We start from the raw sequence: 27,722 nt of genomic DNA on the forward strand, positions 1-27,722 counted from the left end.
ATATTATAGTTCTGTACTAAATTTAGTCCTTATATTGTAAAATTGTATGGTCTGACCCTGTATACATGGAGACAGTTAACCTTGTTAAATATAGAAGAACTAAAGGAAATTCAGTCATTCTTAGCACTTACTTGACAACTTAGGCAAAACTCAAGCAATAATAAAATGTTCAATTCAGCCTTTGAAGTTCACTTACCACTAAGTCCTATAAAAAAGAACCTAAGGGTATCCTTATTCCAAAGAATTGTCTTAACTTATCACTACAAAGGGCAACATCATTGTTACATCTCGGCCATGCTATTTTCCTGCTAGAAAGTCATTCTTGTCACAAGATGTGCATGTTCTCAGTCATCATTAGCCAGCTTAAGGATATGGTGCAAGCATGACTAGACCTTTTATTCTTGCCAATGATTTGAAAAAATTTATCTGAGACTTTCAAAATCCTTCTTTCCTCCCCAGAACTACTTCTGTATTTTTAGTCATTCCTTTCTTGTTTCTTCTGAATAAGATATTCCTAATTTACCATTTGGCACTTTAAAAATTACCTTCCAATTTATTTTTGTTTATTTATTTGTTTATTTTAACAGTCTCTCCACATAGCACTGGCTATCCTGGAACTATCTAGACCAGGCTGTCCTTAAACTCACTGAGATCCACCTGCTTTTGCCTGAGCGAGTGTTGGATCAAAGTCATGCACAACTATACCAATTTCTAGTGTTAAATAAACACTGTACATACTCCCCATGCTTCATCAGTTAGAGAATGAAAGTGTTCAATCCCGCCACCATGATAAACAGTAGGGCACTGCTATGGATTCAATGTGTTGTGTCATCTCTCACCTACATTAAAATGCCAGTCAATGTAGAAATCCTTAGAAGTCAATCAAATCAGAGGGAAAGCCTTCACAAATGAACTACGATCTATAGAGAAACTAGAGATATCTGGTGGCGCACGCCTTTCATCCCAGCACTCGGGAGGCAGAGGCAGGCAGATCTCTGTGAGTTCAAAGCCAGCCTGGACTACAAAAGCTAGTTCCAGCACAGGTTCCAAAGCTACAGAGAAACCCTATCTTCAAAAACCAAAACCCAATTTAAAAATAAAAAGAACCAGGGATCTTTCCGCCATATTGAGATCAACAGACCAGAGAAGCTAGATAAACTAGCTATCTGCTGAACAGTTCTGGCATTCCAAGAACTGGCTATGTACATAAGGCTGGCCTCGACCTCATAAAAATCCATCTGCCTCTGCCTCCCAAGTGCTGTGATTAAAGGTGTGTATCACCACTACCCAGTTTGCTATCTGCTGGTTTTATATATGTTTTACCTTTTAGTTTTAAAAACTATAATCAGTTTCTATTGTGTGTACACTAGTCTATTTACTTTGCTGTATCACTTCAAACTAAGATAAACCACTGTTATAACTGTCACTATATATTCTAGACTGGCCTGGAAACTCAATCATTATATGAAGTCCAGTCATCCTCCTTCAACATCCTAAATGCCAAGATTATAGGCATACATAGTAGAACTTTCCTGTAGATTTTTAACTTCTCTAATTACAAAAGCTGTACTTAATAACTCAGCCTTTAAATTTCCAAAGAAACCTCCCATTTTCAAATTGTTTAAATACTGTCTCCGAGACATTTCCTTCTGACACTTTCTCCCACTTCAACACAGCCTACTTACTCTCTAAACACACCAGAGTTGGGTGTGCAGAGATGGGACTGCACTACCATCATTCTAAAAAAATCAATCTTTATCTCCTTATGACCTCATAAAGAGAACTAAGAAGTGATTCCAACAATTGGAAAGCACTAATAATCTACACACCTCTCACTATCTCCTCCTGTAGTCTACATTATTAGTATTAATGTCCTAGGGTAAAGAGGATTGAACTTGGCAATCATTACCCAAGTCAACCCACCTACTGCAGAGTCCTGAAAAACTTCAATCTTTTGATCTAGAATTCAAGATACAGCTCAGAGGAAGAGCACATTCTTTGAAGTTTCATGAGGTCTCACGAAAAGGTCTTAGTGCCAAAAACAAAATGTCTACCACGATCGTAGGACTTATGATCCACTTAGAACAAGAATGAATCAAACCTTCAAAACAAAGCAAGTGGGACCACTCCAATCATCCTTTGCCCCCCCCCAAAAGGTAAGTCGAAGATCTGCATACCCAAGATCGGAAACTGGGGGAGGGAGAACGACTAAAAGGCAAAGCAAAATTAGGCTTGATACCCTATTGACATGCATTCGCCACATAACCCACACATGGTAAACAATTAAGGAATAATCAGTGAGTCCAAGGCTAGCTCACAAATGCTAGTCATATCAGTGAACAAATGAATGGTAGCGTGCTAAGGAAAATGTGTTTAACATGCAAGCGATTTTCTTGAAACAGATTCCTGAGGTAAGTGATGGCAATACTGTCTATTTACACAACGATGTAGTCTAATGAAATACTCACTCACTAGACTGGAAACTCAGATTAAAATAATTTTTGTAAGGGGGGGGCACCTATACAGCTGCAAATGGTGCATGAATGTCAGCACACAGCCTTAATCTGCCCTTTGTCTTCAGCACCTTCTGTTTAATATATGTGGAATTACGTGTCTTAGAGTTTTCCAAAGGTGCAAAGTCTATACAAAACTAGACTGGGAAAAAAATAGAAAACGAATGTGTTCCTCATTGAGAATTTGCACTTGGCATTGTCCCTTTGGAAGCTTAATAAGATATTTTGGGGATATGGAAATCAACTTGCTAAGGTATAAACTGGAGAACAATAAAACAGCCCTGGGCAAAGGGAAAGTGGTTCAGTCCTTAAAGACTAGTCCACCTGTAGAGACTAAAAATCATTCTTGAAATGCCTCTGTACTTCCATAGACCCGCGTGAACACCCACACCAGTTCCACCACAAATTTCAAACCACTTTAATGCTCAAAATCAGTTATATTCAGTTTCTGCAAATTGTTGAGACAGGGTTTGATAGTTTGGATTAGCCTAATTCAGTGGTTCTCAACTAGTATGTTGCAACCGCTGGGGTTAGAACAGCCCCTTCACAGGGGTTGTATATCAAATATCCTGCATATCAGATATTTACATAATTCATAACAGTAGCAAAATTAAAATTATGAGGTAGCAACAAAATTATTTTTACAGTTGAGGGTTACCGCAACAAGAACTGTATAAAATGCCATAGCACTTAGGTTGGTTTGAGAACCACTATCCTAACTGGTTATGTAGCTGCAATGACTTGGAATTCCTGGTCTTCCTGCCTCTACCTCCCCAGTCCTAGACTATATGTGCACTATCACATAGTGTTCTGCAGTGCTACAGATCAAGTTCAGGGCTTCAAGCATGCTAAGCAAATTTATTATCAACAGAGCTACAGCACCAGTCCTGACTCATAATTTTCACTTCACTATTCTCCCATTACACTTCATAAGCATTTTCCAAATCAAGTCAATGAATAGATTTTTGTTTGAATCACATTATGAGGGGGCTGGAGAGATGGCTCAGAGGTAAAGAGCACTGGCTGTTTGAGTTCAATTCCCAGCAACCACATGGTGGCTCACAACCATCTATGAGATCTGGTGCCCTCTTCTGGCGGGCAGGTATACATGCAGACAGAACATTGTATACATAATAAATAAATTTTTAAAATCACATTATAAATTTTTTTGTTTTAATCACACTATAAAGTATGGTTAGTCCTTGAACTCTGAATCACTTCGGCTTTCAAGAGATTACACATTGCTGAGATTACAACAGCATTCCCCAAGTGTGCACATGCATGTGTACCATTAGTATACAGGTGGAGGTCGGAATACAATATAGGAGTTTTGGTTCGCCACCATGTAGGTTCCAAGCACCTTTACCATCTAAAGCAAAGTAAGAGTTCAAAGTTAGTCTGGGTGTATACATAGCAAAAGCACGTCTTCTATTTAAAAAGAGAGGGGGAAAAAAAAAAGCTCTGAGCCAACATGAACTGAGCAATGAAAAAAATTGAGAGGTTGTTACAGGAACCAGTCTCTCTCTCTCTCTCTCTTTTTTTTTTTTTTTTGCTTTTTCGAGACAGGGTTTCTCTGTGGCTTTGGAGCCTGTCCTGGAACTAGCTCTGTAGACCAGGCTGGTCTCGAACTCAGATCCGCCTGCCTCTGCCTCCCAAGTGCTGGGATTAAAGGCGTGCGCCACCACCGCCGGGCTCTTAAAACAAAAAGATGAATCAGGTAAATTTTAACGCTCTGCATGTTTTACGTTTTAATACTATAAAAGTATAGCACAGTGTATACACCTTTAGCCCCAACTACTCAGAATGTGAGGCCTGGCAACCTTGAGCAACATGGTGAACAAACAGCCATGTCTACTCTGACAAGTCAATAAAAACAAAGACACCATTTAGACAGGAACCTCCTCCACTTGATGTGCAATTTTACTTTACTTTTGAGACAGGGTCTCACTCCCCTGGAACTCTGACTCACCTGGAACTCGCTGGCCTTGAAGCAAGAAACCCACCCATTTCTGGCACCTGCGTGCTTGGACAAGGGCTTATGCTACCACACCCAGCCCCAAGTGCTAAGTAAGAGCTATCTAAGGGAAGCTGGGCCTGGTGTATCTTTCATTTCTGCCTCCCACCCCATTCTTTTTTATAAAACAGCTTTAAGATCCCTAACGTCTGTTGAAGAGTCTCCTCAAACCTGTTAACAAATATAAGTCTCCCAACCTTCACATCAAGAAATTGAGCTAAAACTATGTGCACAACAGTAACTGAATTTATTCATTAAAGAAAAGGGACCAAAGTACGCATGAACCTTTCTAAGACAGGCAACAATGGCAAAGAAAACAATTCAGCCTGGAAGTAAAAACTCCTTTCCTAGAAAGACCGAAGAGCAACACAGACATCACTTAGCCACAGGGTCTCAGATCACAAAAAATTACCTTTGTCCAGAGTGCTGTCACAATCCCAGCCATCTATAAATTAGAATGATTCAATGAAATAGACAGTTAGTAGATAAATTTAAATTCACCCAAGTCAAAAGTGGCTCCTTTATCATCTTTATTTCATTTTATCTTCATCATTATGACCCCTTTACTGAAAGCATGCCTGGCATAACAGGAGGAACTCAATACTGGTCAAGTAAATGATAGAGAGATGGCCCTATATATGCTGAAACATAGAAGACAAACTGTTTTTAATAAAATCATGACACTAAAGCAGTGGCTTCTCACTGCATTCAAACACTTGTCTTAACTGCTGATAGTAAGTTTATCAATGACTTACAAAGGAGCTGCTGGGCCCTTTACACCTCTCATCTACAGTCATGAAATACAAGCTATAAGATGCTGTGGAACTAACTACTCATGCAGACTCTTGATTCTGGCAGAACCATATGAATGGTGAAATGCGCCACAAAGTAGTACTAGTCAATGGAATAGCAAAATGCACTCTGGCAGAGTCATAACTTTATTTTTCTAAAATATTTTCTTTTCCCTCAAACCTTTACCTCTTTGCCAGAAATAAGTCAAGGGAGGTATGTTGACTGAGTATTAACAGAAGTTGCCAAGTATGCACAATGATTCTTTCTCGAAGCAAGTAAAGATCTACAGCTCTAAACCACTAGTTAGTTGGTGTTATAATCAAAAGTGGACCAGCAGGAAACGTCTTCATTGAAACAAGGATGCCTACTTTAATTCTTCTGTACAACTACTCTTCTGTTTAGTGCCAAAAGGTGCTATCTACTATTTACAAAAAAAAAAGTAAAAACCTCTACAGTGTTATTCACCCAAAGCTAGGTAGCTTAAACTGTAAACACTCCCCACCTTTTGTTCAGGGTACAAATAAACAAAGAACCCAGAAACAAGTCCAAACAAGAACTTTCTCAAAGCACACATACCCTAATTTGAGAAACCATTTATTTCACTGGAAAGTGATCCAAATCTCTAGGACTAGCCTTTGGGCCAAAAAAGAAAACCTGGAGGAGCAGTGATTCTCAGCAAGGTCAGGAGGCAGGGAAGAGACAGCACAACCCCTACCAGTTCCTGCACAGGAGGCATGCTGGGAAAACAGAACATAAATGGGAAGCTACAGAAGAATACACAGGAGAACAGGAAATTGAGCAGGAGAGAGAACAGGAAAAGAAAGTCTGAACTTAACAAGGTAAATTAAGGTCCATGGTTCCTGAGGGACTGAATGCACAGAGCCGAGAACGTCCCGGAGATGGGGTACCACGAAGGGTGTATTCTCATGCACAACCGCAGCTTGGAATTTCAGCCCACACACATCCCACCTGAAAGAGAGCACAGTACAGGGGCTTTACAGCAAAGCTCAAAAGGGCTTTTCCTCTTAGAAACTTCAAAGAACATCTTAGAACGTCATACCTTGATACTTTTAAGTTTACCTTTCCCTAATATCAACATAATTTCTAAAAATGAGAACAGCTTGCAGGTCAGAGAATCATTGGGAAGGCTAAATAGTCCCCTAGTAAAGGCCTTTCTCCAAATTAAATAGCAAAATTTTCATGATAGTAGGCAAAGATATTCTATTACTTTCAATGTTAACATTAGCATTCTCAAGAGAAGGTAATTCCACAAACTCAGAGAGCAAAAACAAACAAACAAAAAAAAAACTGGGAAAGTTCCAATTAACCTCTGGGGTAAAAAGTCAACAATATGTTTCAATCTATGAATTACTGCAAGAACTAGAAAAAAGTTGGATCAACTGAACAAGTTTGAAGGTTTATAGAACCAACTTTTAAAAGAAGGCACTGGAAAATGTGTAAGCTACATCAAGTTATTCAAGTTTCTCTTCTAGCACAATCCTAGCCAATGAACCCAGTCAGTCATTTGGACCAGTCAATGGACACATCATCTGCTCTAATATGAAAGATGACAAAGTATCTGTATTACAAGATTAAGGATCAATAACAATGTCAGGGACACAGTAGGGCTCCTCAAAACTAAAAGAACTGAAAAGTAACCCAAGTACAACAGCACTCTCAAAAAACCTAGAGCCCAAAGCTGACAAGAAGCGTCAAAAGAGAATGTATTCAAAACAGAAGCACCACCATGGTGGTAAACACCTATCCCAGCACTCAGAGTTGAAGCACAACTGAACTTGAACCGTGGAGTTCAAGGTCCCGTTAGGCTACAAACTGAGACTGTCATGGTCAAATGGACTCGGGTAAAGTTGCTGAGTATTAAATGTCCTTAACTAACAGGAAGATGAGGATGAGGTGATCATGGTAAAGTTCCTAAGACTAGATTTCAACATAACCAAGGAATACACAAGTATGCATGTAAACGTATACTGCTGTATCACACTAAGTGAAACATGTCAAACCCAGGGTCAAAAATAAAAAAACTGAATAAGAGGCTACAACACAATAGAGGTAAAAGATAACGAAAGTGGACTCTTAAGGTCATGAAGCTGGACTAAACAGTTAAGTTGGACTTTGAAGCTCATGACAGACTTTCTTACGCTATGAGAAATGTTTTCGACTATTTCTGCTTTAATTTATCACTAATTAAGTTCTTTAAATGCCTAAGACAGAGAGACCTTTGAGAATATGAGAAACAATCTTCAAGATTAAGATGAAGCCCTTTGTGGGTCTTCATAGGATTTGAACAATAGTAATCAGTTAACTAGTTAGAAACTTTATCATTAGTGGTCCTATCAGACCCTTTCACAGCATAATGCAATACAGCAAACTAAAAAAAAGAAAAAAACAGGAACTAGTGCCACACAGCTAAGAAATTCAACAGACTCTAAGAAGCAGCCCACCTATGTCTGAGTATCTGGATCCCAGGTCAATTACAGCACACAGATTTGACCCAAGATTTAACAGTACACCATTGTTTGTTGTTACAAACACAAATACAATGAGAATGACTCCCACTATTAGAAGCCTGGGAAAATAGGCAAAAGAGCAAAGGATGTTTATTTCAAACTCCAACATTTAAGGACTTGTCTGTAAACTGAACTATGCTAGTAAACTCATACTAGCCCTGCAGAAGGCAAGCAAGCAGAGCAGCCTAACTAGAGCCCTTTGAGGTCACAGGAGGGATGGCAAAACCAACAGGGGACACCCCCCCCCCACTCTCACCTCAAACTTTAAAAGGCTGAGTACCGCGCCCGATCCGCATACTGCTCCCGCTCATACCGGGCCATGTCGTACAGGGAATTCCGCATGGCTGCTGAAGCTTGGGATAACTCACTGTCATGCCCGTAACCGTAGCCCTCTCCAACAGTGGGGACTGGGCCTGTAGCGCAACGCAGGGGGCTCCGATCCCGCCCATAATATGAAGTAGAAGCTGCAGTACAAGCAGCAGCAGCAGCAGCTGCAGCAGCAGCTCCTGAAGGTGGCAACAGATGTCTATTGTAGGGATCGAGAGAGGTGGAGGTGAGGTGACTGGCCATGGCTGTGTTCTGGACTTGTGGCAGCTGGGACAGAGTCTGCTCTGCATAGTTATATGCAGAGGCAGCTGCAGCTGCCACTGCCTCATAGGAGCGGGCAGCACGGCAGCGCTTGTAGTAGGCATCGAGCGCTCCGTACGTGTTGTTGTAATACAATGAATCCCCATAACTCATGGTGTAAGGCGTACGCACTGCTCCATATTGCTCATTATATTGCTCAGTCAAGTCTGCCACGCGGCCCGAACGATCTATTGGACACTCTTTGGACCAGTGCCCCTCTTTCCCGCACCGATAGCAGCCGCTCTGGTCTCCCATCCCGGGCGCAGTCCTAAGTCGGCTGGTGGACAACTGCACGTGCATTCGTTTGCCTTGAAGAAACAGACGCAAGAAGGGTTGCTATCACGAAGTAATAGCCCAAGCCCCAACCCCAGCCACTGGACACAGCAATGGTTTTACCTAAACAACTCTAGATGTGTGACAAATTGTCAAAATGACTTTCTACAGGGGATGGGGAAGTCCAGCATAAATGACCTTATTTCAAGCAAAAGATAACCAGATGAAGAAGAAATATAGCTATCAACATCAGCTTACTGTTTTAAGAATTCTACTTTTGCTCAAAAAAAGAGATTTCACCCACTGCCAAGTAACTGCACAAATAGCTACCCCACTGGCCCAATACATAGGAAACTCAAGAATGTTTCAAAAATCTGACATACCCATCTTTTATATCAAGATTAAGTAGGGGAAAAAATGTTGAGCCAATTTTATGCATACATACCCCAAATCAAAAGAGATTCATTTAAGTTACCATCATTTAAGAATGATTAGGACTTGTTCCAAAGCTGAGCCTGGATACCAAGTTTCAAAGCTAGATCTTTGGAATAGTAATGAATTAAGGAAATATGGGAACACAAGATGAAGGTCTTCTCTTTAAATTGTTCTTTCTCATTTAATAATCATTCTAATAGGGATTTATCCACAATTTGACACTCTAATCAGAGGGCCAAAAGAAAATTGGGCAAGCTTTCAACACATATACACACGGTAAGTGCATTTTAATAAGAGAATAAGAAAGGTACAAAGGATAATCAACAATGTTAGTGAAACAAACTGCTCAGAGTAGAGGAATTACAGTGAGAAGATGGGAAAAAGCTGAGCATGACGGCACACACCTTAAAACTAGCACTTTGAAGAATGAGGCCAGAGGATAGTTAAGCTGTAGCCCAATCTAAGTTATGACATACAGCCTGTTTCAAAAATCAAGTAAGATCTTGAAATTCTAAGAACATGCTCCAAGCACAACCTTTCTTTGAAAAACACAATTGGTATTTTGAAAATGAAATAGTTCTAAAAGCCCTAATAAAAAGAAAAGAGGCAACTTTAAGAATAAAGGTTAAAACTAAATTCTCAATTTATTCACCTAATAAGAAATTTCTACCTATGTCAACAAATTTACTGGCAAATGAATTCAAAAGGTATCTAAATCCAACAAAATCTTCACAGTGTAATGACTTTAATGCACTTCAACACATAGGTTGTAACAGTAACAGAAGAGGAGGCTGGAAGAATGGCACAGTGGTTAAGATCACTGGTTGCTCTTCCAGAGATGACAGGTTCTATTCCCAACATTTACATGGAAGATCACAATTACCTGTAACTCCAGTTTCCAGGGGATCTGATCCCCTCTTCTGGCCTCCAAGGTGCCGAGCACACTTAGTATACATATATACATGCAGGTAAAAGTAAAAAATAATTTTTCGGGCTGGAGAGATGGCTCAGGTTAAGAACACTGACTGTTCTTCCAGAGGTCCTGAGTTTAATTCCCAGCATCCACATGGTGGTTTACAGTCATCTAAAATGAGGTCTGATGCCCCCTTCCGGAATGTAGGCAGACATGAAAACTAACACTGTATACAAAATAAATAAATAAATATTTTTAAAAAAAATAACTTCAAGTCACTAGAAAAATGGTTTCTCCTACATAAAAGAAAGTGTTAAATAATCTCACCTGAAAAATCAAAATTAGATCCTAGGAACTATTAAGAGAGTGAGGAGACAAAATACAAAAACAGGTAAAGCTTAATAAATCTAGACTGCAGATATCAAAAAGAACAAAGATAGGCAGTTAGATATTTACAGGCCATAATGGAAACACTGAAATTTGCCCAGGATGGGGATAGGGAAACTTTAGAACATAACAAATTAGGGGAAAAAAATACAACCAAGAAGCATGCAAACACACTTAAGACATAGAATTATTCACTGATAAATGCCTTGATCTATGCATTTGTTGATTCTGGTGTCCAAAAAGGGAACTAAACCTTTTAAATCTAAAATCAGTTTTCTTCAAGTAGGCAAGGAAAAAAAAAGAATATAAACTAAAAGGAAAAGGACTAGTCAGGTATTATTACTCGACATATAAAGAACTTTGACCAATTAAGAAATGAAACAAAGGCAAGCATGATATAATTCCAGCACTCAGGAGACAGGCAGGTGGATCTCTGAGTTTGAGGCCAGCCTTATCTACAGAGCAAGTTCCAGGACAATCAGAGCTGCTGTTACAGAGAGAAATCCTGTATAGAAAAACTGTGTGACCCCCCCCACACACACACACACAGGGAGGGAATAAAACAGTAATGCTAGGGATTGGAGAAACACACACCTAGAAGAGGCTGGAGACAGAAAAATGGCTTAAACCCAACCTAAGTTTAAGGCCAACCTAGTGAGTTCGAGACCAGCCTGGTCTACAAGAGCTAGTTCCAGGACAGGCTCCAAAAACCACAGAGAAACCCTGTCTCAAAAAAAAAAAAAAAAAAGGCCAACCTAGGTAACATAATGAAGAAAGGAGAGAAGAAATGGTCTCCAGCTGTTGCTCAGCTTACTAGCATGTGAAAAGCCCTGGACTCTATCTCTAGCACCGTATTTTGAAAAACCATGACATTAAGAGAAAGAAACAGTGTAAAATTAACTAAGCATGGGTTAGCATCAGAGCCCGAGTTTCAGATACCCAGTTATAAGGACACTTGCCCTCAAACAGACTACACTGTCCTCCTCCCCTTACACATGTAACTGCCACCAGAAGACACCAGCTCTTTGTGATTAAAGTGCTGGAAAGCCTCCAAATATCAGGTATCATACCAGAACCTTCCACAGAAGCAGTCTTTGCTTCCAATTAAGTTGTTGACAAAATAACTCTCAGCTTCCCAATTAAAAAAGAAAAGCAAACTAGACCTGAGAGACCTGTGACATTTTTAATAATGCAAAGCAATGCCCATGACACAGGGCACTTGTCACATGGGGGGGTGTCATCAGACTCTAGAAAGGTTCAACTTAAGGGGGGGGGACCAAAGATGACAATAAAGCACTGTTCCACAAAAGTTAGTAATGAAGAAAAGAACCTGCCACTGCTTAGTATTAATATAGCCACAGCCCAGGCTTGAAATACAGTTCTGAGGGGGATCTGCACACATGTACACATACACACACCACACTCAAACAACACACATAAAGTTAAATATTTTAAAAAAGGGGGAGGGGGAGCAGGCTAGAGAGATGGCTCATAGGTTAAGAAGACACTGGCTCAATTCCCAGCACCCACATGGTAGCTCACAACGTCTGTAACTCCAGTTCCAAGGGGGTCTGCAATCTTCACATCAAAGCATAAACAAACAAACAAATAAATAAGAAGAAAACCTGAGTTATGGGTCTGGTGGGATGGTTCAGCAGTTAAGAGCACTTCCTGCTCTTCTAAAGAACCCGTGTTCAGGTCCTAGCACCTAATTACCATATGGCTGACAACCGCCTGGTTCCAGTCCCAAGGGATCTGACACCCTCTTCTGACTTCTGTAGATCACACATAAATATTTCAAAATCTGTGTGTGTATTTTTTTTTTATTTCCCCCTTAAGAAATATAGCTATGAGTTCCAGGACTATGCTGTAATCTGGAAGTTTGTCAGAACCTTAAAAAAAACTGTTTCTGACTCTTGGAACCTAAAAGCATGAGGAGTTCAAAGTCCAGCTGACAATTCAGTCTTTTAAATGCCACTCTTGATAAGAAAGTTTTGATCTTAAAATAAAATACCTTTCAAATGAATTGATAAACCACATCAACACCCTTCAGGCACAAAAACAATTCAGCCACCAGGGCTTTATGGTAACCCCAAACTATCCCCCAAAATGTTGAAACCAATCTACCCCTGCATGCACATGAAACCAACTGGAGGACATGCCATTACTGCTCCAAATCCTAACTCTTCCTCTCTAGATTCTTAAAATCAGTCTCCTAATTCTAAGTGATGTTCAAATGTGACTCCTTCGCACAGACATAAAGCAAACTAAAGCCAGAACCTTTCAAAAGTTTGTTATCTTTACTGAAAGAACTGAAACAAGAGGGGAAGCTTAACCCAAATTCTGTCCCTGCTGCTTTCTTTCTCTGGATTTTCCTCTATCAAGTGCAATTCAATGTGACCTTGTGTTGATCCAATAAAAATCAGAATTAAAAAGAAGACAAAGTCTTCAGAGAAATGATTTTGTTTGTTGTATTCTCAAGACAGGGCTTCTCTAACAGTTCTGGCTGTCTTGGAACAACTCACTCTGCAGACCAGGCTGGCCTCTAACTCAGAGATCCACCTGCCTCTGCCTCCCAAGTGATGGGATTAAAGGCTTGCGCCACCGCCACCACCATGCACACAGAAAGGATTTCAGAGACTCAAGAGTCTTAAATACTACAAATGAAAACGAACTATTATTTCCCCCTCCAATCACCATTCTCCATTTTATAAAATTCATTATCTATTTCCTGCACTGTTCCTGAACATTTCATAAAAAAAGGTTGAGGGTCAGTGGGTGTGACTTAGAGAGTAAAAAAGCCCTTGTCACCTGACTTGTTAGGCCGGCCACCTAAATTCAATCCCTGTGACCCACGTGGTAGGAGAAAACAAATTCCCCCAAGCTGTCCTCTGATCTCCATATGCATGCTGCAGCACACAGGCACAGATACAAAGTAAATGAATAAACATAAAAATTGTTGCTGAAGAAATGCATCACCCATCCTTATCAGCCAACAAAAAGTTTTCTATCCCAAACCCTTTCTCTACTCATCCAATTTCTTCCTAATAGCCTTGTGTTGAGCTGCCAATCACCAAAAGAGAGTGGTTCACCTTGAAACTCTGTGTTGTCAAGGCCTCTGATGGCCTCCACTGCATCCTCTGCCCGCTCCATGTGTACAAAGGCATAATCTTTCACGATGTCACATTCAATGACTGGGCCATACTCCTCAAACTTGGCCCGAAGCTCTTGGTTGGTACAAGTGGGACTGATGTTGCCCACATGTAACTTGGTTGAAGCTTTGCTCTTATTCTTGCTGGCTTCCACATTGATGTTCACTCCGTGCAGTTTGTAGCGGTGTAGGTTGCGTATGGCATCCTCAGCGGCCGTCTTGTCCTCTATGTGCACAAAGCCATAGTTCTTAATGATGTCACATTCCAGCACCTTCCCGTACTGCTGGAAGAGTGAGCGGATCTCTTGCTCTGTGGCCTCCCGGGGAAGATTTCCAATGAACAGCTTCACCATTTCCACACAGCCTACAAGTAAAAAGACAAAGTTTTTAAGGGAAGACCTAAGTCCACAGCAACTATTAAAAAAATAAATAAAACCAATCCCTACTATCACCTCCTTTTACTCTAGCATATAGTTCCAAAAATTTTATCTTATGGGTGTGCCCTGTCACATCTCCAAACAATAACCAACAAGGGAGTTCAACAAGAGACCCTGCTTTACTCCCCACAAAAACTTCTATTAAAGAGGTCTCTAACAGGGCAGTCTTTTGTAGACAAAGGGAATTTTGTGGTGTTGGCATCAAACCTACAGTGACGTGTGTTATAGGCCAATGCTCTGCCACTGAGTAGACCCTTTGCCCCAGACAAAGGAAAAACAGGGCTGGAAGTTTTGAGAATAAATTAAAAGCTACATATACTGAGCATTTCAGCCCACGGTGATAGCCACTAGAAAATAAGATTTTAAGCCGGGCAGTGGTGGCATACACCCTAAGCACAGCACTCAGGAGCACAAGTGGATCTGAGTTCTAGGTCAGCCTGATCTACAGAGCGAGTTCCAGGATGGGCTCCAAAGCTACAGAGAAACCTTGTCCCAAAAAAACTAAAAAATAAAAATGAAAAAAAAAACAAAGAAAAGAAAACAAGATTCTAACTACTAGACTTGCTAATTAGCTCTTCCTCTCTTAGCAATCATTTCCGGAAACGTGGGCCTTGAAGTACCTGGGTTTATGAGTTTCCTTTGGAATAGCGAATACTGGAATCAACCAGATAATAAGTATGGGAAATACAGAAAGTGCCCGAGTAGGAGAGATGGGGGGGGGGGGGGCGGGGGCGCCGCACATCTTTACTATGTAGCTCCTACGAAAAGAAAAACTGGCCGAGCGGTGGTGGTGCACGCCTTTAATCCTAGCACTTGGGAGACAGAGGCAGGCGGGTCTACAGAGTTCCAGGACAGCTAGAGATGTTACACAGAGAAGCGCAACAGAAAGAAAAAAGAAAAAAAAAAGGAAGGAGGGGAAAAAAGGAAAAGAAAAACTGCCTGGTAAAAGATGGATGCTATATATTGTTTAATGAGGCAACACGGCCCTGGGGCATGAGAGTCTCATGTCTAAATCTAAGAGTTAACTAGGCATAAACCCCCAAATAGGAAAATCAGCAAAGCAGAGGATAAAGGGGACAAAAGGAAGGTATTCCAGGGACTGCGGGGTGGGGACTTGGGGGAGGGCTGCTTCAGGCTTACCGCACAAAGTCGAGGACCGAGGTCGGCTCTCAGTGACGGCTAGGCAGGCCGCGACCCCACTAGGACAGCCCTGACGTCCAAGGGAGTCAGGGAAGTTTTAATAAAGAACACAGAAGGATTTGGAGTCTCTCACCACATGGAAATCTGCAGATCCTCCTCCTCCTCGCAGCGCGGACGGTTCTGACAAAATGCTAAAATGGCGGCGGCCACAGCAGTGACTCTGGGTAGAAAGGGGGAGTGAACCTACCACCGGATTGGACGTTCGGGAAAGTAAAAGGCTGGCGTTCCCGGAGATCCTCTTCCTGATTGGTTACCGCGAACGCCAATTACCTGAGAGGCCAGGAAGAGGTGGAAACGTCAGTAATCCGGAGCTTTTATACGAAAGCCAATGAGTACCCAGCCTAGTGAAAGCGAAGCCACTGATTGGGCAGGAGGTTCATGTGAGGGAGGAGCCACAAACGTGGGTTTCTTCGAAGTGCGGCCCGCCATTAGGCAGACTAAGCGATAGTCTCAGTGTGGCAGTGGCTTCATGGCCCTAACTTGGTTAAGCTTTCACATTCCACCACTTCCACGTGCACGCTCTGACTGTATTCAGTCCTCTATTCCAAGATTTCGCACCCTGCAATTGAACGCCACTACACCCCGCAGTTTACACAGACCTCCGTCCAGCCTACACAAACCACACGCAATAAATAGCCGAGCACCCGCCCCTACTTAAAAATCAACCTCAGCCTTGGGCAATTTCCACTTTGGCCCTCCTAAGTCCCATAGCTACCCAGGAATTAAAACTAGGTAGTTGAAAAACTCTAAAACAGTCCGTAGATCCAGCTTCAATTACGGTGTAATGGCCCAGATATGAGCCGGCCAGAAACCTAGGAGGCACTGGGATATAATGATCCCTCTAGCCTCCCACCACCCAAAATGTTGTGTAAACATAAAAGTTGACCCCCACCCCAACCTCACCCCCAAAAGGAAAAAAAAAAAACAGCAACAAAAACAAAAGCAAAAAACAGGAACGGCAAAAGTTTGGTTTGGTTTTGTTTTATTGGGTGCCATTAGCCAGAGCTGTTAAGTTTAAACTCCCTAGAACTGACCTTAGGAGAAAAGGCTTTGTCACAATGAGCTGCAAACAAGTACAAACGAACATTCTTCACAGGATCCAATGCCCTCATCACATTTTTCTCACCCACTGGTTGCTTCACATAATCCCATACTCAGTGAGCAAGCAACTTTAGTCACGACCGTTGCAAAGCAGCTTTTGAAGATGGGGATAAAAGGGGAAAGGTGCTTAATGGATAACTTGAACATGAACATGAACAGGCAGAAAGCAGGGCAACTTCATGACAACAGGATGATGGGGAAAGGAAGAACAAACAGCATACTGCCACCCAAACCGGCGGGGGGGGGGGGGGGGGGGGGACAGGGGATTGACTAAAACAAAAAAGACAGAAAATAAGCCTAACTCAGAGACAGAAAACTAGCCAATAATTTAAGTATGGGAAAAGGTATTTTTTTTTTTTAAGTTAAAACCTAGGCAGTTGTGGCGCACACCTTTCACCCCAGCATTTAGGAAGCAGAGGCAGGCGGAACTCTGAGTTCCAGGTCAGTCTGTTCTACAGAGTTCCAGGACATCCAGAAAAACCCTGTCTCAAAAAGCAAAACTCTTCTGAGTTCAAAGCCAGTCTGGTCTATATGGCGAGTTCCAGGACACCAGGACAGGCTCCAAAGTTACAGAAAAACCCTGTCTCAAAACCCCCACCCCCCATGTGAAAATATGACATTAAATATGGCCACTCTGATGCACCTGAGTCTGAGTAAAGGCAACCTGAGATCAGTAATCAATACAACCAGTTCTACCGCCCTGGACCTTTCTGAGGAGGTCTAATACTACATTATCACAACTCAATATGTATCCAGAAACACATATAGTATAGAAATTCTTTTCTCTCAGTTCAATCTTCTAAATTTTCTTATGCCGAAATCCCTGAAAAATACCTGCAATAGCATACAAGACCAATTCATTCACTAAATTAGAATCTCTACAGGTTCAAAGGTAGAGACTAGGTAACAATTCAAAGGATCACAATTCATGCCAGTGTGCAGACATCAAAACCACCAGACTATGGCCAACCAACCTCCAAATCAAAATCATGTCCTTGGTTATTAAAATCTACTACAGCTGAACAGGCAATACCAGCACATAAGAGGGAGAAGCAATTAAGTCTCTGTGAGTTCAATGCCAGCCTGGTCTACATAGCAAGTTCCAGGTTAGTCAAGCCTACATAGTTTGACTCTGCCTAAAAGAAAAACGGAAGTGAGGGGCATATTCCAATTTCTTTATGGACTAACAAACTACCCAACCAGGTTTTCGCTAAAGTCTCAGTCTGCTTGATCACCACCAGATAAAGACTGTTTTTTTAATTCTCTATTCAGATCTTTTACTGGCCGCTCTTTCCCCACCCCACCCCACCCCCGAGACAGGGTTTCTCTGTGGCTTTGGAGCCTGTCCTGGAACTAGCTCTTATAGACCAGGCTGGCCTCGAACTCACAGAGATCCGCCTGCCTCTGCCTCGAGTGCTGGGATTAAAGGCGTGCCGCCACCACCACCCAGTTTACTGGCCGCTGTATCTAAAGTCACAGACACTGACTTGTAACTGATCACTTCATACTACTTTTGCAAATAATTACAATTACTTGAAATTCTATCTTGATCATTTTCCATATTATATGCCCTCAATGCTGGAACTACTTTGGTAACATGAAAGACCCTCAAATATTTATTGACTAAAAAAAGAATGCAGGCCAGAAGCAGAGGCAGAACTGTGAGTTCAAGGCCAACCTGGTCCACAAGTCTACAAGAGCTAGTTCCATGACAGCTAGGACTGTTACACGGAGAGACCCTGTCTTAAAAAAAGGGAAGGAAAGGAAAAAACCTAATGCATGAGAAAACTTTTTGATATCTGAGGAAGGAAGTGATTGGATTCAGTTCATGTTATACTGGCTTGCTGGCTAGAGAGGTATATGCTCAATGATAAGCGTCTAACATGTAAGGTCCTTACTTTAGAATCCCAGTACTTCAGCAAGGCAGTGGTGGCACACACCTTTAAACCCGGTACTTGGGAGGCAGAAGCAGGTATTCTCTGTGAGTTCAAGGTCAGCCTGGTCTACTGAGTGAGTTCCAGGACAGCTAGGGCTATTGCACAGAGGAAACCCTGTCTCGAAAACCCAAAAGAATCCCAGTACTTCAAGGAAAAGTTATCTGTGCTTATCATCACCAGAACGTTTCAATCTTCTTCAAAACAAAATCTGATCATCAAGTCAGAGGTGGCTTTTCATCATGACGTTAACAATAGCAAAATGAAGCCTTCGGTAACGAGGTTAACTATAGACCAAGAGTTCACACTGAGGTCTATTTTGCTCACAGCCCTTACAGAAAGTTACAGCACCAATTTCAAACCCTCTCCCTTAACTATAATCCCACCTACAGAAGCACTTTTACTGTCTTCATTTTTAAATCATCTTGTCTGCCAGGGCTAGGTATGTAGCACAATCATAGAACGCCTGCCTAGCAAGGAGGACCTGGGTTCACTCCCCAGCAACATAACTAAAAACTCTTAGATACCTCAGCCTTTTTTTTTCCTTTTTGGTTTGTCGAGACAGGGTTTCTCTGTGTAACTCTGGCTGTCCCGGAACTCACTTTGTAGACCAGGCCGACCTCAAGCTTAGAGATCCACCTGCCTTTGTCTCCCTGAGTGCTGGGACTAAAGGTGTGTGCCACCACCACCCGGCTGCCTTAGCCTGCCTAGTACTAGAAATATAGCCACAAGCCAACACGTCCACCTAATAATTTACACTCCTAATAAATAACTGGCCCCTAGTCCAAAACTGAGTCACAAGTTTGACAAAGGCTCAAATTAAAACCCAGTATCAAGGATGTTCATAGGGAGCCAACAGGCTAATAACCAAGTATGCCCACTCCAAGCCCACTGGCTAACTATATTATTTCTACTTTCCATTCAAGATGTTCCTCGTACTGCAAACTTTATTTTTTCATAAGCAAAAGAAAAGTCATCCTAAGACACAAAATGGTGTCACCAGAGATGGGGGGTCGTCCATATTGGTGTAGTCTAATAGGTTAAGTCATTGCTATGCTGCTATGCAGCACTCACAGCAAAAACTCAGATGACTCCTATGTGTTGCATTCAAACCTATATCCCAAGTCCTTTGCAAAACTATGTGTTTCACCAGGTCAGCTCAGTGTCCCCAGACTCTATTGTCTCATTCCTAAGATGAAATTTCTTTTTACATGTATGAGTCTGAGCCTGTGAGAATTTATGTGCACCATGTACAGGACCCACAGAGGACATTGGATGCTATGCTTCTCTAGAACTAGAGTTAAGGGTTGTTATGAACCGCCAAGTAGGTTCTGAGAACCAAACCCAGGACCCTCTGCAAGATCAGAAAGTACTCTTAAGCAATGAGGCATCTCTGGAGCCCCGAAAAATGAAACTTAGTAACTGAGTATAATACATACCCTCATTTGTTTTATGTTCACTCACCCTTTTAGAAACTATTATGGAATAATAATTACAAGAGGTAATGTATTTTGGTTTCAATGAACATTAACATATAAAAATGACTTTTTCTTTTTTTCAAGACAGGAAGGGTTTCTCTGTGTAGCTTTGGAGCCTGTCCTGGAACTTGCTCTGTAGACTAGGCTGGCCTTGAACTCAGATCTGCCTGCCTCAGTTTCCCAAGTGCTGTGATTAAAGGCATGTGCCACCACCGCCAAACTAAAAATGACTTTTTTGATACTACTATCACTTTTTGATATTTCTGAGTTGGTTAATAAAAAAATGATTTTAAGCAATACTTAGAACCATGATCATGTCAAATGAGGTACTAAGGGCACGGTTTAGTTGGTAGAGTGCTTCCTTCATAGCATGAAGGCGTTCCTGGAGTCATTCACATCCCAAGCACCATATAAATGGGACATGGTGGTACATGTCAGTAACCGTAGCATTTGGGATGTGAAGACAGATATGAATTTAAGGTCATCCTAAGCTACACATGAAGTTGGGAGACCAGCCTCAGACATCTAAGACCCTGTTCTCAAAACAAACAAACAAAAAATTAGATAAGAACAAAGGTGAGTATGGTGGTGCACACCTTTAATTATAGTACTCATGAGACAGAGGCCCGCAGAGAGCTAAGTCTAAGGTCAGCCTGATCTACCTGTTGAATTCTGGGCCAGCCAGGGCTACAGAGTGGCACCCTGTCTCAAATTAAAAAAGAAAAAAAAAATACTGGATGATAAAAACAAGGCAGAAGTACTGACATATCCAATTATCACACAGTTAAGAGGAAAAGCCAGACTGGGCAGTAGCAGCGCATGCCTTTAATCCCAGCACTCAGGAGGCAGAGGCAGGCAGATCTCTGTAAGGTTGAGGCCAGCCTGGTCTGCAGACAAATTCCAGGAAAGGATCAAGTTAGAGAAACTGTATGGAAAACCAAAAAAGAGGTAAGAGTCAGGATTCAAACTCAAACCTGAGTTAAGTCTTACCAAAAAAAAGTATTCTCTAGTCACTGACACATCCCCTTCTCCTAGGTCCACCCTTTGCCTAGCACTGCTCATTAACTCTAACAGTTCGCCGGGGTAGGTCCTACTTTCCAGTGCGGAGCTCTCTCCAGCCAACCCCAGACCAAGCTCCCAAGCACTGCCATCTCAAGCTTTATAGATACAGATTTAATTATGAGTCAGAGGGAGACCTGAAATTAAAAGTTTTCAGAAGAAAAGGCCTTATTTTAGCATCTTTTTAAAACATAGATAAATATTAGCTTTCTGTGTAGTATTTTATCTTCTCTATTACCCAAACTTCTATTAAATAACGCCAGTCCATAAATCTAGTAAATATATTTTCATTATGGCTTTACCATGCTACTCTATTGTCCCTTGACTTGGCTTGATAGGACAAAATGCCTGGAGAACCAACAGACTGTGCAAGGACTCTGACACTGCTTAGCTGGGGACACAAGGGGGTTGTATAGAAAAGTAGCACACTTCTAGAGACCGGCTCCTCATTGATGGTCTCTCATTATCTCTATTTTAAGAAATAGAGCCCCAGCAAGCCAAGAGAATTTAAAACAAAAGCCAAACCTCTGAAGAGGACAGGCTGATAAGGTTAGAAGTCTCTGTGTATGTCTTGTTCCAGGAATAAACCAACAAAACTTCTCCAATATGGCCAACATGTAGAGATGCTATGTGTAGAAGTTGAATGTTCTGAAGATGCGATGAAAATCCATTTCCCCAAAACATTCATTACATTTCTGTCCTCCCATTCACCAAACCCATCTTTCCCCAAGTTTTAAGAACTTAAAACTCAGATATCGATAAAAAGCAAAGTATGAGTGGGTTATAGAATAGAGATGAATAATTTAAATAAGGGTTTTTTTTTTAACAATCTGCAAGAGAAAAGAAAATGACCAATGATTTAGCTCTGTAGCTCCTTCTGGCTTGAATGAGAACCCTGAGGGCTGGGGCAATGAGGCATCAGGATCTAAAGATGGCCAACAGTTAGACTGATCCAATAAACCAAATCACTTTGAGTTTAGCTGTAAAAAAGATCAACACTGGCCCTGGGAATACATAGCTGGTTGGAGGGGGGAGATTGTTTTTGTTTTCTGCAGGAACCATGGAATTGTGACTGTGGCAGAACAAGGGCTGGAGGAAAAGGAAAATGACAAAGAGATACTGCAAATACCTAGACCACAATCAGGCCCTACATCCAACCCTCTACTCCCCCAGAGCAGTCACGCCAAGTCTGTAACTTAGCTCTCAGATCATTCTACCATCACAGAGAAAAGTATTAAGAAACCTATCTTTCCATTCTACCCCCATTCTGAAGAGGAATGAATATGAGCAGCAAAGCACCTGAAGACAAGGCGATGAGCAGAAAGAGAAGCAAATAAAAGACCTTTGACCCCAGTACTCCCTGACATTTACCCGTTAGCCACAAATAAGAACTTGTGAGTTTGAGGCCTTTTTTACATGATGGGCAGAAGGAAGAAGACATTTGGGGCAAACTACTGTCACAGCCAAGTTCCGATGATGCCAATGGAGGCAGACAACCCACCCCATCTATTTTGCAGCTCCAATCACACGTGCACGCACATACCTTAATCCACCAAGCCCCCAAATGTCTCTAAAGCATCCTTTCACAAGGAGTATCAGGATTCTGTTATCACTCCACTTAACCAGTCTTCTTTTATCTACCCATCAAGTTCAAACCTCCATTTTATCCCTGGTTCAAACTGCCCAGGTCTTCCAGCCCTCTTCCAGACAAGCTCTATATCAATTCTTTGCTCAATCTCAGCATTCCTTCTTGATTATGTTTGCACCCCAGCCACTTCTCATGAATGTTTTATAATACCTTCAGATATAAACCCAGCAAAAAGGTATCTAAAAACCATAATAGATGCAGACAGGTGTTGTGATGACCGAAGTTGGCAGGACACATGAAGGATGCTCCATGATGAAGTTCAACAGGCGAAGTACCACGATATGGTCAGATAGCCCCATATGCTTCATATTTTCCTTGCCCCTCATTTTTCCAACCACAGGGCAGTACTGGATAGTGACATCACCTCCACTCCACTATGGCTTCTTCCCCAGGTCCCAGCCTCAACACTCACTCAAGCCTACTGCCTGGATTCATTAGCTTTGTCAACACTGGCGGCAGCCCATTACCCAATCCCAGTCAGATCTCAGCCTGAACCATCCTATAGGATTGTAGTTTTTGCTTTGTTTCCTGAACTGGGAAAAGGTCATGGACATTAGTCAAACATAAGCAGAGGAAAATGGGCATTGTTCTAAATATGTGATCAACTGAAACTGATCCGTCTGCTCTCCAGTTCTAAAGATGGCATGCCATTTAAGACGATAATGAACTTAACCCCACTTTCAAGCACCTTTCCATACCTACTCTGGGTCTTCAGGCTGCCTTTCTTTAGCTGTCATGTCTTCCTGGATGTCAAACTGGCTCACCTGACACTGAATGCAATCAAGACAATGACAACCAGGTTTCCAAACCACAAATCGCCCCAAGTTTTATTTGTAGTCCATACAAAAGAGAAAAAAAATTAAGGTTTCTAACACCACCTACTTGGGCAGATAGGGAATTGGGACTATGCCAGTCACCATCAGCTAAACTTCAGTGGCAAGCAGGGATCTGGACACATACCACCTGACTGTCCCAACCGGATCTCAGTCTCAATAGTCTCTACAGAGGACAGTCAGGGCCCCCTGGACTGCTGGCATAGGTTGGCCCACAGGAAATGGTTAAAGTAACCCTTTCCTGGCCTCCCTCACATCTAAAAAGAAAAACGCGCCGCCCAACATCAGCTGTAGGTTGTATGACCCTCCAAACAACCTCAAGTATCGCGCAGAAAAATAAAGGGAGCCAGGAAAAAAATAAAAATATAAAAGAAATGCCCATTCTGGGAAGATGGCAGGGTAGGGGAAAACCGCAGATCTAAAGCCAGTAGCAAGATGTGCTGCTGAGGCAAAGAAACAAAGCAGGCTACTGCCAAATACAAAATGGTCCTCTCCTGGGGAAGGCCCACATGGTAGAGGGAGGGGATGAAAAATCACCATTGGGAGAGGTATGAAACAGGGTGGTGATGACCTGAGTCTGAACCCTACCCTACCTCTTCCTCTCTCTCCCTTCCTGTGGCGCCCCATCCCCAGGATGGCCCTACATGCGGCGCTGGTAGCCAGAATGCATCTGAGCTGCCCGCAGGTAATCATTATAGGAGCCCGAATAGCGTGCGTAATCGGAATGGGCATCGGGCAGGCGACGGTAATCCAGCGAGGACTTTGTCGGCGAGCGGCGGAACGAAAGCTGCGACTCTGATAAACGGCGGTAATCAGAGAGCTCGGCTAAACGCCGGTCGGAACCATACCTAGTCGAGAGAAGAAGACAGTTGGTAAATGAGACAGTTTACGGGAGGGCTCCAGGTGGGCCTAGGGGAGATGCCATTGGGGACAGGGAGGGTGTTATCAGATTTGTCTCAAACCATTTGGTTTCCTTGTCAGAAGGCTCATCATACTATCCAGGCCAAGAAATCAAACAAGGTTTCAAGTCAGCAGGAAACAAGCCCTCTGCTGAAGCTCTCTCCCTTCCAAACTGGTCAAGGTGAATTCTGGTCTACATTCCCAAACAAACTATCCCCATTCATGGGCCCTGTACAAAAAGACCTTGGTTCATCAACAGAACGACGGAGAAAAAGCAGGGTCCCCAACTTCCCAGGGTGAACGCACCTCATAAGCTTGCCTTCAGCCAGTGAGTGCCAAAAGGACTACTCTTTCACATCTACCCCATCAAAACCAGGACAACAGGGAATGGGCTAAGACATTGGGAAAAGCTATGAGCCAATCCTACAGAAAGTGGCTCCAGTGGTACAACAGGCTATCCTAGAATGGTGACGTTTCCTGGTCCTAGGTTGTTGGTATCACCCCAGACTGAGCACTATGTTCCACCTAAACTCTGATGGCCAATGTTCACTCACCCTCATGACCCTTGGACATCCCACAGAAGACCAAGTGAGGGGCCAATGGCTCCTGTTTCCCTCCCATGCCAACCTCAGCCCCTTGCCCTAAGCCCCAGCTGGGGGCTGAGGCGGGGGGGCATACAGTACCTTTTTGACATGGCGACAGCCTTTTTGTAGGGATCGTCGTAGCTGGCCCGGGGTGGGGAGAGGCGGGTACGCTCATAGGGCGGCGGGGTGCTGTTGGCGTTGGCAACGGCCCCCTGGGACATAGACAGGTAGGCTGCTGACGGCTGGCCTGTCCCATCGTAGGCACTGCCGGGCTGGCCACGGTAGGAGGCAGCAGCCTGGGGATGCTGCTGAGCAGCATACGAAGCAGCCAAAGAGGCTGACTGAGCGCGGTAAGGAGCTGCCAGGGTGGCAGAAGGCTGAGCCCCATAGGCAGCTGCTGCACCATAGGAACCAGTGGCCGCAGCAGCAGACTGAGCTCCATATGAGCCTGACAGGCCCATTGATGCTTGAGCCCCATAACTATTCAGCTGGGTCTGAACAACTGGTTGAGCTCCATAGGAACCAGCCATTGGGGTAGTGGCTTGTGCAGCATAAGCAGCTGGCTGGCTAGCATAGGCAGCAGCTGTGGCTGGCTGTGCCACATAAGCAGCAGGCTGGGAAGAATAGGAAGCAGCCTGTTGGGCAGCATAAGGGGCAGATTGGGCACTGTAAGAGGCTGAGGGCTGGGCATTGTAAGAGGCTGCCTGGGCTCCATAGGCCAGTGAGGAGGCTGCAGATTGGGCACCATAGGAGGCTGCCTGAGCTCCATAGGTACCTAGGGAAGAAGCTGCTCCCTGTGCGTTGTAGGAAGAAGCAGCCGCACGAACCCCATAGGAAGAGGCAGCTTGGGCGCCGTAAGAGGATGGCTGGTTACCATAGGTGGCGAGGGAGGATCCCTGAGCCCCATAGGAATTAAGCGAAGAAGCTGCAGCTGCCTGACCCCCATAGGTGGAAAGGGCTGAGGCTGAGGGCTGCGCTCCACCATATGGGCCAAGAGAGGAAGCTGCAGCAGACTGGGAACTAGGGCTAGCCAGCTGACCCCTGTATGGGGCCCCAAGGGAGACAGAGGGCTGAGCACGGTAAGAGGCTGCCTGGGCTGCCATGGGCTGAGTCCGATAACCAACACCCAAAGAGGCAGAAGGCTGGGCCCTATAGGCAGCTCCCAGTGACACTGAGGGTTGGGCACGGTAGGTGGCTGGCTGGGCCGTCAGAGGAGCCACATAAGAGGCTCGAGGAGGTGAACGGCGCAGGGGGCTGCGGTCGCGACCAAAGAATGGCGGTGTGGGCTGACGGGCTTGCCCATCAAAGCCACCAGTGCTGTTGCCAAAAGCCTGTTGGTAGTCGAAGGTGGCAGAGAAGCCACCAGTTCCAGGGAATGCTGTATCCCCAGCCCCTGGTTTCTTGGTCTTGTCCCCAGACTGGATAGCCAGGGCAGGCCCCTTCTTCTGCCCCTTGGTTGAGAGTTCCACGTTGATGCGCTTGCCCTTCACTTCCTTGCCGTTGAGCTGCGCGATGGCGGCTTTGGCATCTGCTTCCTTCTCCATGTGAACAAACGCGTAGTCTGATAAAGCAGCAGACAGAGGGTTAGCAATTAGGGGGGCAGGGCATGCTACCTGTTGGGTCCCAAACTGGACACACAACAGCACCCAGCTGTTGCCAGCTACAACCAGGCTTCCAAACCCTCCTCTACATGAGTATGCCATGAAATGTGGCTGATGTGTAACAAAGCTTTTGACAGTCTCAAGCAGTCATTTGACTACGGCCTTGTCCCCTGCCACCTCAATCAACTAACTTTCTGTGAAAAAAGAAAAGCAAAAATGAACAACAATGCAGGATAAAAATCTTCACAGCTTCTATAAATATAAACCAGCAAGCAAATACACAAAGTATTTCTAGATCACTCAATTACTCAATGTTCTCAATTCAAGCACATCTAATAACTAGCTACTTAACACTCACCTCTGAAGCTAAGAGCTTAAAACACTAAAAACCACCACTCACAATTTGGCATGACTCACTTCTCTGTCTAGGTCCAATTAGTAAAAGCAGAGTGACTGCAAGAAGCAAGCATTCACAGAATTCCTGCTAGAAAATCTTCCCCTTTCCATATTACTTTCCAGTTTTCACACCCACTTTCACATCCAGGACCTCTCAACAATCCTGGGAGGCAAACTTTTAGGCAAACAGGTTCCAAGTTTCTATAAGGCTTACTGTAAATCAATTTATTAATGCCAGGACCAAAGCCCCAGCTAGCTCTTCCATGCCCCTTTGTTTCATCCCGGAGGTCCATGGACAGGATTGTGTAGTATAACTAAAAACGTTAACTTGCACAGAAGCTAGACCCTATGAGTGTCAGTAAGATAAGGGAATGGAATCAAGAGTCCACATTGCTTTCTCTGCTATTTCCTCTTCAAGGGACAGAAGAACACATTCCCCTTAAAAGATTGTTTGCTGAATTTTCAGGTTTACCCTTAAAGGGCACTTGCTTTATTGGGAGGGGAAAGTGTAGGGCCAGGGACTGAACATACAAAGGGCCTTACACATGCCAGTTCATGACTGAGCAACATCACCAGCCACCTACCTAGGTTCTCTCATTAAAGACTTGAGTAAATTGTGTTGGGAAGAAGTCTAAGACAGGATATTGATCTGAGAACTCTAATCATCTACAACATAGGAAAAACCTTAAAGGGGAAGAAATTCTTAATAACACCCATACCACGAACCGTAATAGTGCCATCAAGAGGATATAAAGAACAATGAAAGGAACCTAAGGTTTTGCCCCTAACTCCATTTTGGACCTGTGGTTACTTTACGTAAATTAAGAGGCAGAATCCAATCTCTGTCATATCAGTGCAAGAAATGAGGAGTTATCTGGATGGAATTACTAAGGCTATTATCTATTATAAAATAGATTA

At 43.2% G+C, this 27,722-nt stretch overlaps 1 protein-coding gene and 1 long non-coding RNA gene across 8 annotated transcripts in view; both read right to left on the reverse strand.

The window, feature by feature from the left end:
* Positions 1-5,897: 5,897 nt before the first annotated feature.
* Positions 5,898-27,722, reverse strand: part of Rbm14 (RNA binding motif protein 14) — a 28,016-nt gene continuing 6,191 nt past the window's right edge. Inside the window, exons 1-4 of one of the 7 annotated variants that reach the window (XM_075973066.1) lie at positions 15,344-15,522; positions 13,575-13,997; positions 8,104-8,782; positions 5,898-6,288 (exon numbers count right to left, since the gene is read on the reverse strand). In XM_075973066.1, the coding sequence (XP_075829181.1) occupies positions 8,112-8,782; positions 13,575-13,986 (1,083 nt within the window). In that variant the 5' untranslated portion in view covers positions 13,987-13,997; positions 15,344-15,522 and the 3' untranslated portion in view covers positions 5,898-6,288; positions 8,104-8,111. Of the gene's footprint in view, positions 6,289-8,103; positions 8,783-13,574; positions 13,998-15,210; positions 15,541-18,355; positions 24,172-24,906; positions 26,369-27,722 lie in introns of those variants that run through there. The other 6 variants (XM_075973065.1, XM_075973069.1, XM_075973067.1 and 3 more) reach the window with 6 other exon arrangements.
* Positions 9,439-13,568, reverse strand: LOC142850033 (uncharacterized). The gene is made up of 2 exons (XR_012910643.1): positions 11,238-13,568; positions 9,439-11,133 (listed from the first exon to the last, which is right to left on the reverse strand). It is a non-coding gene; the product is annotated as an uncharacterized LOC142850033 (long non-coding RNA).

The sequence above is a fragment of the Microtus pennsylvanicus genome, chromosome 5 (assembly GCF_037038515.1).
Source record: "Microtus pennsylvanicus isolate mMicPen1 chromosome 5, mMicPen1.hap1, whole genome shotgun sequence".
NCBI lineage: Eukaryota > Metazoa > Chordata > Mammalia > Rodentia > Cricetidae > Microtus > Microtus pennsylvanicus.